This window comes from Ciconia boyciana, chromosome 9 (genome assembly GCF_034638445.1).
Source record: "Ciconia boyciana chromosome 9, ASM3463844v1, whole genome shotgun sequence".
Taxonomy (NCBI): Eukaryota; Metazoa; Chordata; class Aves; order Ciconiiformes; family Ciconiidae; genus Ciconia; species Ciconia boyciana.
In genome coordinates, this window is record NC_132942.1 from 41,314,953 (window position 1) to 41,329,220 (window position 14,268).

General features: G+C 38.7%; 1 protein-coding gene across 1 annotated transcript in view; it reads left to right on the plus strand.

Annotated features, from left to right (window-relative positions):
- The window catches only part of PLCG2 (phospholipase C gamma 2), a 72,928-nt gene that overhangs the window by 13,671 nt on the left and 44,989 nt on the right, over nt 1-14,268 (plus strand). The window contains exons 3-5 of the mRNA XM_072872524.1: nt 8,076-8,216; nt 10,851-10,944; nt 12,446-12,493. Coding sequence (XP_072728625.1) covers nt 8,076-8,216; nt 10,851-10,944; nt 12,446-12,493 — 283 coding nt within the window. The remainder of the gene's footprint in view (nt 1-8,075; nt 8,217-10,850; nt 10,945-12,445; nt 12,494-14,268) is intronic.

Here is a 14,268-nt window from a genome sequence, read left to right on the forward strand (position 1 = left end):
TAAGATGATTTATCTTTTTTTGGTTACCTAGGGATTTCTTTTTTTTTTTTTTTTCCCATGTGAAGAGGTGATCTGCTTTTGTAAAATGATTTAAACCATATTTTAATCCCTTAATCTTTGGAAAAGAAAGATCACCTATCTTTTTTGATGTTCTTGATTTATTGCAAAATACACAAGAAAAAAAATCTAATGTCCATTTAGTGGTGCAAGCACACAACAAGAAGTAGGTTTAAAGCATTGGAGGGCCACGTTTAGGAAAAGGTCATATATCAGCTGTTAAAATGCTCTTTCTGTATGTAGACCAAGAGGTTAGGGTATAGGTAAGGTTGAAAGAGAAAAGGGAATAGATGTGTTAGTATTAATTTATTCTGAAAACTTTCTGTTTCTGAGGATTAAATACCTGTGTTTGGGAATGGCAAAGATGTAGACTTCTTGTCAAAGTAATTGCAAAATTATGAAGCAGAGGAATAAAGACTACTTAAATTGAGGCTTTTGATGCTAATGATATGCCTCAGTATAACACATAGCAACCGTTTATTTTTTCTTCAGTCCAGACCTTTATTAACGCAGTAGGAATATCTTAAACCTTTTTTCATTTTTAATAGAAAGGTATGACTGACAATGCATAACATTTTATTTTAGGATTAACATGGACTGCTAATTTCACATTGTCTCTCTTCTCCTCTTTTTTCTGTAATACTTTTCCAGAGTTTGTAGAACAAAATGACTGTGGCCCACTTTTTAAATACATTTGCCATCTCAAATTCATTTAGTGTTACTGACCTTTCATCTAACCTATGGAAAAGAATTATCAAAGATTGTTAAATTCACTTGAGATTTTCTTCCTGCTGAAAAGAGGAGATTTTACAGAATTTGTCCTCTAGAATATGATTTTTAAAAAAACCATAAAACCAAGTTGAATTTTCATGTTTCACAGGTATATTAAGAAAGGGAGTGAATGGAAACAAAGAAATAACTTAGTAAATTCAGGTTATATGCGGAGTTAACACCTGTGGGATCTGCTCTGTTTTTTCTCAGTCTGCAAGATTGCACTGTGTTTGTGTTTTCAGATTGTGTTACATTGCCAAGCAGAAATCACAGGTTTCTGCAAAATGTTGCACCTGGATATTTAATGATCAAAGCTCATTGGAGAAGCAGTGCATCTATAATATAGTCATGTAGATAACAGGACCAGATCAGGACACATACAATTTACAGGGTGAGGTGAAATGCAGGGATGTATAGTTTAATGTAATGGCCATCTTATGTATGTTGCCACATGTGGTGCTCTTCTAGCTAAAAAGTTTGTTTGTTTGTTTGTTTGTTTTTAATCTTCTTTGTTGTATTTTCTGAATTTTATCCTGCAGCATGTTTTCTCTGAAATTAAAATTTGCTAATTTTTTTAAAAAAATCTTTGCTAAAATGAACCGCTGAAGAGAGCAAATTTTGGTTCTGTGCATCCTTTTGGCTGTCAGATACGTTGGGAAACTTAAAAAATGCACACTTAACAGACTATTTATGCAAGTGGCTTACATTCTTAAACATAGATGAGGGATTCCCCCCCCCATAGGTTAAACAGCTAAGTCATTTAATTAGTAGAATTGTTAATGACAATGTGAACTTCCTCCGTGGTGGAAAACTTATTTCTTTCAGTTTGGAGAAGATGGTATAAACATTTACAGCATCTGTACCTTTCTGGGAGAAGTGATGAATATCCACATATTCTTCTGAGGAGTGTGAAATGACTGCTTCTTTTGGCTTGAATGTTAGACTTGACCTTGCTAGTTTCTAGTAGTGACTTTTTTGTTTTTACTGCTGTCAGAATTTCTTTCTGTCTGAATTTCCTTACTGTTTCAGACATAAAGTAATAAATAAACTTAACTCACATTGAAAACCCCAAGTCTATATTCTGTCATTTTCTTTCTGTTTTGTATTCTGAATACTGTTAAAAAACAGTATATCACTGCAAAAGTGAATCCACTTCTTGCTCTTTGTGGAGTATCTTTTCAAAGGAACATTACAATTCACCTTTTTTCTGTTTTGAAATTGCTGTTTCAGTTGTTACTCAGGGGATCTTTATGTAAGTCTTCACCTGAGTATTTAGAGCTTGGTTTCTGTGGTCAAATGAAAAAATGAACGTGCGTAGTCTTTAGCTGTTTTCAAATAATTTCTTCCCTTTAGCAGCTCAGTTCTGCAATGTTTAGTGCTAACTTACAACGACCAGACTTCCTGTCATGGCTAGCCAGTGAAATGGGGATGGCATGAACTTCACAGACCTGAGCACCCCTAATGTGATTGATGAAAGTGAGTGTGGGATGTAGGTAGGTACTCCAGTACACTTTCCCCAAAGTCAGAGTTTTACATGGCAACATTTTTGTTTTGTTGCATGGAGTAGAATGTAAACTTTTATGGGCACATATATAAATTTTACCCTATTCTTATCTCATTTTGTAAAAGTGTCTTTTAATTTTTAATATGAAACCAATAGCCATTTGAGATTTACGGCCCCTTGAATTCAGAGCTCAAACTGGGAAGGGCTGTAATATGTTGTTGCTCTGCTGAGCAGTCCAGTGAGAACTTATTAATTTAATGGTAATTTGTGTTACTGTACATGACAACTCTGTGTGACCTGGTTACTTAGAAACCTGTGGGTTTAAAAGGTGCACTTCTCTAAAGCTTATGTCAGTCACACAGCTAAATCCCCAGAGGACCCCTTGGAAAAGTAGTCATGTGTGCTTTCTCAAGATGCACCACGTTGTTTCTCATGTTCCATCCTCGTAACTGTGTTTTCAGATAATTTTGTGGCTTGCCTGTAACGACTTCCTTGGGTCACTGAATGTCTCACTAAATTTCACTGTTGGTATGAGCTGAATTATTTGCCATGCCACATCTGTACTGTGATGCTGCAGGAGATTTCTGCTTTCATGTGGCTTTGTCCTTCTCTGAGAGAAGCTTCACCTTGTTCCCTTTAGAGTTGCACAAGATTCATGTTTCATTGCTGCTCTGAATAAAACAGTCTGTTAAGACACACCTTGTATAGTTAATCTTTAATTCTGCAGCAGTGAGAACAAAGCCATTGTCCTCACTAACCACTGTGAAGTACATTTGCAAAAGGATACTAAAGGCTTTCTTCATTCACTGGGCACTCATTTGCACATAGCCTGTGTTGCAGGGGCCAGTTTCTGCCTTTCCGAAATGAAACCTTCTTTGGAATATTTTGTAATGAAAACTGTTGGGGAAAAAAAAAAAAGTGGATTCTCACAACTGGTTCTTAAGTGCAGCATGTTGAGAGAGAGAGAGATACACAGACACATGAAAATGTGAATATATTCGTCTAGAGAATGGCCACCCTGTATCTCGGTCCACAGCACTTAGGTGATCAGAGTCCCTTCTTTTCCTCTCTGAAACATTGCCAGTAGTTTCCCTTTAGCCTTCTTGAGACTTATTGAAAATACCTGCTGAAGTAAGTAATGCTCATGGCCTGATTTCCCACTCTGTAAGCCTCCTTTGAATCTCTGTAGCATTTTCTTCTCCTCCATTAAGTACATAACTCTGAGCTCTGATCCCAGCATTGTTTGTGGCCACAGACACTGAAAGACTCCTGGGGACTTGAATCAGGAGTCTTATCTTACAAGACATTGTAGTCCATAATGCCACTCTCAGATTAACTTTTATACTGTTTATCAAGACTTTTCTGTCAAGGATACCTTGCTAGGTTGACAGCCTCTAAGGTTTTCTGACTTATCCCATTTATATACAATCTGCCTGACTTTCCAGCCTAAAATTACCTGACTTGACTGAAGCTGATCTATGCAAACATGCCTTCCTACAGTGAATTTACATGGGCACTTCCAGCTAACATAAGGTGTTCTGCTGTTGGCATGGGCTGGTTTCAAGCAGGGTCCATTCCCTAACCCAGTTGTCTGTTTGGGTGCTGAACAGTTGCGCTGCCAACCAGAAGTGCATAGTGCGTGAGCATGAGGGTGGACAGAGGCAGAACTTCTCCCTTTGAATAGCAGTGCTGGTTTGCTCTCTTCTGGAATGAGGAGCACAGTGTTGTTGTGTACAACAACGTAATGTTTTTTGCAGTTCTTCCGTTCATGTCGTTCTCTACCTGTGCTTACTTTATGTCTTGTCTTCTGCTCAGCTTGCACAGCACCTACGGTAGTGGGATCCAAGTTCTGTTTTATCGTCTGCCTCTAAGCGTAACTGAAGGAAAGGTAACAGCAATTCACACCTGTAAGTGTGTGACTAAATGTGATCACTACTGCCAGGTTATTTGAATGGAGATCAGTGGAGATGTCGAGGATCAAAAGTTTATTGTTAAATTTATGGCAGTAAAGAGCTCTAGCAGGCCCTCTGGAAGGCACGGAGCAATTAATCTGTGCAGTCTTTGGAAAGTAGCTATGTAGTAGTGTAATGAGCCATTGAATTAGCTGATTTGCCAAACAACACAACAGCAGGAGCCTAAGTTCAGCAGCTTCAGGCTCTGAACTGCCACAAATACTGCACGTCCAGATCAGAGCCTGAAACAGGATGGTAATTGAAGGCGCCTTGGAGTCCAGTCTCATTAAAGAGCCACTTGAGGGAGTTGCCACAATCAATAGGTGAGTGATGAGGCTGCCAAGTAGATCCTTTTAACCCGTGGAAATAACCACATAAAAGAATGGATGAAATGTAAACTAGTATTGTAGGGTTTTTAGAGTGGCACTAGACTTCTAAACTGTTTGGCTGGGGACTGAATGCATTGGGAGTGTCCCCCTTGTCTTGCTGGGTGTGAGTCAACTTCTCTACAGGGCATACTTTGATTTATGTTTCCTTGGGAAATGCAGTAATCTTCTTGCAGTATTTTATGGAAATCGCACTTGCACGCATAGTGGATTTGATCTGACACTGCAAGCTGCATATGTCCAAGTCTGTGCTTTTTTCAGGTGTGTCAGGCCCCAGGAATATCTATCTGTGAAGCCAGGTCAGGATACGGCTCTGCAATTTGCACGTGGGACTGAGAAGGAGGAAGGCTCCTACTGGAGCCTTCTTACTTCAAGGCGGTAAGAAGATAGAGTGTCCGAGGCACTGTGCTTGTAGTTCTGGCACAGGCATGAAGTTACACTTTAATTTTTCAGTGACAGATTGTGCTATAAAAAGTTCGCAGTAACTGCATAACAGCTAAGTTGGTACAGTTGATTTACTAATCTGAGTCTGAAACATGTTGCAGCTCTTCCTGGCCTGTTCCTTTCTTGTTTCAGTTGGGATTAGCCATTCTGGACTTAGTGGGCATCATGTGGGGGGTGCTGGGTGACTCCAGACTACATGGGGAGGCAGCAGAGCTTAGCGCGAGACCAAAGTTTATGCTTGCTGTGCACGTCTCTCTTTTCCCCCTCTGATTTTCTGCCTTGGCTTTTCTTTCAGTAATATAGAATAATACATCCTAAACGACACTATAAAATGTCATTAGAATATGTGCAGGTAGTTTCTATTCATTTTCTGAAAATATAACATGTATTATATCTTTCTTTCAGTAAAAATCTAAAGAATGTTTAATAAAACATGTGTTTTGTACATCTGTTTTATATATTATTTAAGTAAATGTAATGATATCTTGCCAGAATTTTGTAGGACATATATAATATGTTGCCTGAAAAGTACAGGAACGTAAAATTCTGAATTTGAGGGTTTTTTATATAAATATTTTCTCTTCCCTCCCCCCCCCCGCCCCTTTTGTTGTCTTGCTGAACCATTCCTCTGTTTACTGAATGTTTAGCAATTAGGGTATAGTAATCTCTTTTTCAAAGACCACTTGGAGAAACAATAATACGGTTACCAGTGTGAAACCTGTGCATACAAAAATCCTTGTGCCTATATGTATATACACATACGTTCACACAGGAGAATGGGATGGTAGGGTTGAAAGGTTGTAACACAAGGAAAAGAGCTGTAGTGAGTATATGTAACTGAGGGAAGACATTGAGTAAGTTTGTGTGTTTGTTTCAGAGGTCAGTATGAGGTAAGAGCCACTTGAAATGACAACAGCAACGCAGGTTGTGAAATCTGTTTTATCACTGTTATAGGTTATACTTTGAGGGGGGCTTCGTGGTGTGGGGTTCATATGAGTGGATTTATAGGAGTCTGAAATGAAAGATGTGCTTCACTTTGAAGTTAAAACTGTGTTTTTCAACAGGGATTTGTTGGGTGAAGGGAAAGCAGAAGAGGTGACTGGGGTTGCTCTTGCCCATGATTAGAATGAGCCAGCATGGTGCGCAGTCCCATGCTGTTCATTGCAGCCATGCAACCTCCTTCCCTCTCCATTTGGGTACTTGCTGTCTCTGCATCCTGATTCTTATCTGCTGATATTAACATGAATTGGTGGTCTTAGATCTTCTTTTTCAGATGGTCACATTTTGGGATGGATATTCGGATACACCGCTAGGGATCTAAGTGAGACTCTGGATGGTAGGGGGATCAGAGTCATCAGTAGGAGCTTTTGGTTGCTGGTCATTTATGGTCATGACATGAATTTGTTTTAGAAGTTTGCATCTAAATTTAGGGGCCTTGGCCAATCAGATATGCAGATCTTAGGATATGTTTTCATGGTTTGAGAGGGTGGCTGAGACATGGAGGTTGAGACATTAAAAGCTTTATCTTGAAGATAATTATGCTGGGAAAAATTAGTTTAAGAAAGATGCTTGTGTCCTATGATTAGTTCAGGTTAATCTTTGAGGTCCCATTTTCCCAAGGTAAGTTGTTTAATGACTGGGATAAAGGAGTGTCTGGCAGAAAGTTTGGCCTGGGATACTTTGCAGAGAATAAGAAATTCCATGATGAAGTAATGCTTCATTATCAGGATTTTACTGATGAACTTCCTTGCTTGTCTTTCCCTCCTTTCCATGTTGACATCATGGAAACTCAGCATTATACAGGCTGAAGCTTTAACCAGTGTGCAGCTCCCCCTCCGTTGGCGGTGGAGTTGCTTTTTCATTATGTTATTAACTGTCTTCTGTTACTGATGAGGTGCTCATTTAAAACAGGGTTGTTATATTGCGGTGTTCTTAAATGCATGGGCAGAAACCCTCAGCTATTTTCCTTGGATCTTGCTAGGTCTGATAAACACATTTCAAGAGCAGCCATGAAATGTTTTTCTTCACTCTTCGTCCTGTAGCTCGTAAGTCAAGACTGTCCAGAAGTGAGAAGAGCTGTTTATTTTTCTGGTCCACAGGCAGAACAAAACCACTTCCTCAGTTTTCTAATAAGTATCTTATCTTGAGAGTGCACATATTTCTATTTCAGTGCTGTCTCACTACTGTTATGCAGGCCATGTAGCAAGGGTTTGATAAAAAGGGAGCTGACTTGAGAAAATGTGGGCTTGTGCAGTGTTCCCACTCTGCTATGCTCTAATACGTACCTTCTGTAGAAAGGTACGTATTAGAAAGGTATCTTCTGTAGAAAGCAGCAAGTTGAAAGTGATACAACAGGTTATGTTAAATTACAGAGATCTCTTTGGAGCTGACCACGAAGAAACTGACAAACATTTTAATTATTAGGCTGGATTTTCTCTTTATATTCCTTTCAATATTTTTCTTACAAGTGCCAGTGACTATACTAGCTGACTAGCTGACAAGGTTAGCTGACTATCTAAGATCTGATGCATAATTTTTAGGTGGGTAAGTTAGGTGGGTAAACTTTTTTTTTTCCTCTGAACAGTTGTCATGGCAATTGGAAATTTCTTGCTTAGAGTAAATGCCATTTGTGAAATTATGTCTTTTGTAACCGAAAGGGGCTATGAGTATACACTTTGTCTATGGATAATCAGTGATAGTGAAATGATAAAAATATGGCAAGTTATTTTTCTTCTTCTTTTGGTTCTTCTCTACTGTTGTATTTTACTCAGTAATATATTTAGTTGTGGATTCATGGATTGCAAGCTGGTGCAATTTGCATTTCTTGCCCAATAAAGATCTCTAAGTTTATATATATAGATATTTTATACATGTATGCATGCTTTGAGTTGTCATCTTATTGTTTCAGGCTCTGCTGGAACGTAAGTGCAGTTGTACTGACTGAATGTTGTTTCCTTTCAGTGGATCTGATGGAAATAAAAGAAATTCGCCCAGGAAAGAATTCAAAGGACTTTGAGCGTTGCAAAGCAAGGCAAAGAGAAGAACACTGCTTCACGATTTTTTATGGCACCCAGTTTGTCCTCAACACCTTAAGCTTAGCAGGTACTTTTTTCTTCTTTGTTTCTTCTTTAAACATACTGACTGAACAAATCAAATACATTGGTGGAACAGTAATGCAAAGAATACTGCAGTTTTGACTTCTGCAGTTCAGGAATGCACCAGAAGTTTAAAATCTGGAGATAGACCTTTTACTCGGCCCTTCATGTCTGTGAACTGCTGCATTTGTAATGTTTTGCTTTCAAATAGTGTATCACGTGAGTACAGTTTCTGATTTGCTCAATCGTTTCTAGCAAGGTAGACTTTTGCTGGTTAAATATCTCTAGTAAGGTTTTCAACACTGAAGAGCAGAGGTGACATTGTCCTCTTTAAAGTCAGCAAAGGATTTGCTATTGTCTTCAGTGTGGCCAGAATACTGCCCTGACATTTTTAGTCTGGCCAAAATGATTCTGGAAACAATAGCCATAAAGAGTTAGACTACAGCTGTATCACTGAAACTTTCCTATCACCTACGAGCAATGGCAGACTAATTTGGAAAAATGAAGTTCTAGTGTGGGTTCTGTGTATAATGTATAACCTGATAATACTAAACTTCTTCTAAAGAAGTACTAGGGGACCATAAATAAAATTGGAAGGTAATAAACTGAAAATGAAGAGATCCGTGTGAAACAGGGAGAAATTGTATCCTGTATCTGTGGAAAGGGTTGGGGCACTCCTTATTTCAGGTGAGATTATCCAGGGTCTCAAAAGCAAAGATTTTGAAATGAAAAGGGATATAAATCCTTACAGTGCAGGCTGAATATGGTTTCTGACTAGGGGAGTTTACAAAGAGATGTCTCTTCTAAAAAGTTTGTGATGGATCCTTGGTTTAGAATCATACAGACGATTTATTTGGAGTGGTAGTTCTCTCTGTCATGTGCAGGAACACGCTTGTCCATTTAAATTATTAAATTAATTGCAAAATCTTAATGGGAGAAAAGAGGATCGCTTTGTAAGAATTCTAGTGCTAACAGTAGCTTTTTTTAAAATGGAATTAATTGCTTATAGATTGCAGTACTAGAAGACAGGTTTTTTTGCAGTCTGATGCACTGAAAATTAAAGACTGCTTGTGACTAATCCATTGTTATAGGCTTTTAACTTTAAATAAGTTTTACCATTGTTGGCTGAAGTCTGTGAACATTTTGAGTAAGTGGCTGTGCTGAAGTGTAGCTGTGCCAGGTACTTCAGGATTATTTTCTCTAACATCCCCCCCCCCCCCCCCCCATGTCCCTCCTCCATGGCAGTTCTCAAAACCAGGCCTCTGCCAATACTTTGAAAACCGTCGGTACCATGAGATACATTGCCGTAATGCTGAACTGCAGAACAACATGGTATAACTTTCAATTAAGGGGGAAATCCTTTTCCTTGTTAAAGTGCTTTGTTGTGATTTCTTAAAACAATATAAAATAATTGTTACTTAAAGGGAATGGTAGCTGTCATAAAGGGCAGAATTGTCTTGGGAGAAGAATTGGTTTGGCCGTGGTAGTGGGTGTTCTTTCCAAAATTGTAACTAATTGAAAAACATTTCCATGGGGAGCTGAGGCTGGGCTCTAGCTTCATCCTTGGGGGATAAAGCATTGTTTGAAAATGTGTTTAAATAAAATGTAGTCTTCATCTTTTGAGAAACTGTTTTGCTTTGAAGGCAGTTAAAAGAATTTGCACAGATTGCAGCTCCTGTCTGAAAATAACTTTTCAGAACTGGTTTAATTGAGGAATGCCTTCATGAAATTTCAGAACCAGCATGCTAAAGCAAATGGACTTTGCTCAACTGAAGGCTGTAATGACAGCATCTCATCCAAGGCCCAAAAAATTAGTTTCAGTTTAACTGGTATTCCCTAGGGAATTACCAAATGTAATCACTAAATGATGTGGAGGACTCTTCTGGTTTGGGAAATGGAAAGGCAAGCTACATTTAAAAGAAAACAAGACAGTGATAAACCAATTTGTAAGGTTGGGAGGAAGATGTACCTGGTTTCTAGTGCTAAGCCGCGCAAGGAATTTTAGACCTTTTTTTAACTTAACTTGTATTAAAATGTGTTCTATATAAGCTCCACCAGTTTCGTACATTGCTCCCTTCCTGTTCCTCTTGCCTAAGTCTAGTCTGGAACAATCTGTGTTTAGAGGCATGGTTAGGACAGACAGGTGGTGGTGATGTCCATCAAAAGCCAGTACTTTATAATTTTCTTGTAGGTTGCCTGGAGTATAATGAACTAGCTTTATGCTATAACACACTGAGTTCTTTTGTCTGTGCACTTCAAGTTGCTCTAGATCTAGGTCCCTGGGCTTTTGCCACTTTGGAGATAGAAGATAAGAAAATTAATTTTGATTGTGTTACTACAAGGACTCGGCAGTATTTTCATAGTCTTCCTGCTAAGATATTGAAACTTGCCTACTGTGATAAGCAGACTTCTAAAAGGAGGTATTTTTTGACAGAGCTTCCAGAAGTAACCCTCCCACCCTCAAATTTATGCTGTTTTTTATTAGTTTTATTAGCAACATGAATCTGTGCAATGAGATTTATCAAAGAGGAAAGTTAATCAGCAGCTTTGTATACGAGGGTTTATCTAAACATCACAAGTTATGTCTTGGGTTTGTGTTGATTTTGTTTTGATGTTTCTCATAGCATATTATTTTTTTCAGCTGACTCTAAAGATGATGCTGATAAATGGTTGTGTGGCTTGAATATCTTGTATCAAGAGGTCATGAGTGCTCCCACACCTGCGATCACAGAGAGGTATGTGGACATATTTTCACTTTGTGAGACTTGATGTTTCTTTGGCATTGAAAGTGGAAAATCTGAAATAGATTTTTAAGGTGCAACAAGTGGTGCCTGCCAGTTACCTTAAGAACGACTACTCTCCAGTTAGTGTATGATACAGAAAGCTCATATGGAAATTTTCCATGTCTATTTTGTTATATACATGTTCCGGAATCGCACTCTGCTGCACCCATTAATGTGGACTTGCAATTTACCTTGTTCTGTATACCAAAACCAAACCAAAACAAAAATCTCTTAATGAGATCACAAGAACATCAGGTGTAAATGTGCATTGACTTCTTGGAAAATTCAAGTGTCTTATGCAATCACAGTAGGCTTGCTCTAGTAGATGTCTGTGTGTCCTGTCCCCCAATAATTCCGAGGTGTGCTTTTGCGGTTTCTCCTTTTTATTGGACGCATTGCATTGTATGGCAATGTGATCAGCTGACTCAGCCAGGCTGAAAATGAACATTTTTAAGGATTACTTTTTAGCAGCCGGCCATATGATGGTGAAAATGTGCCCTTAATGCTTCTGAGGATGTTGCATGCGAAACTACTCATACTCAGAATGCCAGGTTTTTTGACAAGCTTTTAATGCTATCTCTGTACCTGATTGCTTTTCATCACTGCTGACATTTTTGTTTGTCGTCACTGCTCTTACCTGTTGTGAGGATATACCCTGTCCTCACTTGCTACCTGATCAAATTGTGGCTTTGACATTGATGTTGTCTTTACCTACTTGCCATTCCGGCTGGGGAGACAGTATTCTTGTCTGTTCTTATCTATGATATTGCAACAAGTTGCTATACAAAGTGCTGCTGGATTCCAAGCAATGTTTGTGCAGCAGAGTGATTCCCGTAGAGACTGAGGATAAGCTTAGTAATGACATGCTGTGTTCATCCTTTAGCTCAAAATCGTGTGTGCATGTGTATGTATTTACTATTAATGCTGCTAATAGTATTTTGCTGTACACCTAAAACTGACATGTACTCTAATGAGGATTTTCTTTAAAATTCTCTAAACCCATCTCCCTCCCCCCTAATTTTTAATTTTTATGTATCTAAGAGATCTTTGAGCCAGCACCCTCAGCTGGCATAAATCATTGACTTGATGGAGTTACTCTAGTTTAGATTAGCTGAAGTTTTGGCTCACTTTATCCACTTATATTTTTACAGTTTCTGGTTGCTCATTCTTTTCTGTCCTTCCTGCCCTTCCCCTTCCTGTGTTGTTTATGTGACTTTAAAATGCAGTATTAAACAGCAGAAAAGTATATATTTACAAATACAGTTATAAACCTGGTTGAATCTTTAGATGCTGCACTGGAAATGTTTTTGCTTTATTAAAAGAGATTTATCTTATGACTTTTAAATATTTCTATTGAATTTCATCTATGGATTTTGATATTTCATTGGCTGTGTTTTCTTTATAATTCATAGATTAAACCTTTTCTTTTTCTTTTTTCCCCCTTTTCCACAAGCTGGCTGAGAAAGCAGATCTATTCTGTTGATCAAACTAGAAGAAATAGGTAAGAAGCTCTCTCTTTGTTCAGTTTGTTTTTAGTGAACTTTTGTTGCAGATTTAACATGGAATGAAAATAAATAAATATTTCTTCATCCAAGATATGAAATATGAGACCCCTGAAAATGGCATTTGCTCTTGCTTTAACAACTTGAGTTTTGCATTTTGCTAAATGCATTGTGTTCATAGCACTCACTCATGTTCATGTACATGGCATAATGAGGAAGCAAATGATGAAAAATAAATAGTTTTGCTTTTAGCCTAGAATTACCCTGCTAGAATGAGGAAAGGGAGTTGTCTTCTCGCAGTCTTACTGTAGAGATTCAGCTCAGCTGTGCAGATATGTTAGGTTGCTTGCTATATAGAGGTCTTTGCCCTTTCATACCCAAGTTGGAGCCCAGCAGCTTGGACTGTATAACCTGCTGTGAGCTTTCCTGTGCACCTATGCCACCAGTTCTTCCTTCATTGCTGAAGTGTGTTTGCATTGGAGTGACTACACTCTAATGTAGACAGACTAGAACCAGCTTTTGGGCACTAGTAACAATGAAGCTGCATAAGCAGAGTTCAACATGGGCTACTAAAGATCCGGGGCAGATGTTTAAGTGATTAGCCTTCTCTTGTTTCAGTCCTGATAGGGCCTGAACATGGCTAGTATGTGTGGTATCTAGTTTGAAACTAGTCACGGCAGCAGTGTCAGATATATCCAGAGATAGGGTTGTCCCAGCAATAACATGAATTCTTTCCTGTAGAGGTCAGAGCTGTAAGGAGAACAGAACAGAATATTAAGAGGAAGAGGAGATAACAGAGATACCTGAGGATATTAAGGGAGAGGAGGAGGAAGACTACTGGTATGACAGCGTAGTACTGTGTGAAAGAGTTACTTTAACAGTGGGAAACAGAAGATACTCTTGAGGGTAGCTAGAGAAGGAAGCCAAGTTAAGCCAAGTTGTTTTTTTTTTTTTTTTTTAAGCAATTGGCCTGGCTACATGGACTTGTCTCTTTGCCACATATTCAAATAAACCAAAGCCATAGAACTACCTCTTATATGCTGCTTCTCATGTGAAAGAAGTCCCATGGGTTGTAGCTCCCAGTGTGCTGTGTAGCTTTGTATATTTGAGTTTCAGTAGCTCATTTCAGGTCCATGTGTGAAGTGGGTTTGCAGCTTTTGCACAACAGAGGAGACTTTTTTTTTTTTAAAATTAATTCAGTTGCATACCTCTCCTTAGAGTTGCCAGAAATCATGCGACACTGAGAAGAGTGTTAACCCCTCCTCCCCTGTGTCTATTACTTTACCATGATTTTGCTCTTTGTTTGGAACATGTATTTTATTCTCAGGTGTAATTCAGTGTAGAAAAGTACATGCATTTCCTCTCATTTAGGCCTTTTCCTAAAAGCAAAATAAAGTGTGGTGTTTCATTGTGTGAATGAGACTGTGTTATTGCAGGAAATAACACCATTCTGCAGACAGCCTGTGGCATTGTGCAGCTGGCTTCAGTGTGAGCTGAGACGCCATTTCAAAACGGGGTTTCCTAAGCTGGCCAGAGTGGTGAAGGGGAAAGTACCATCCTTTACTGGATATTGGCTTATACCTCCTGATGTGTTTTGAAAAACTAGCCCTGCAATGGGGATATGTTGGCAGGGATCATGAAGCAAAAGTAAATGTTAGGATAGAGAAGTTGTGGCTAACAGTGTATGTCTGCTGAAGAGATTTCATTTGTTGCTTTAGGGTTGTTTCATCACTACAAGGCAGTCTGGTTAGGATCAAGGGGACTTGCACTGTGG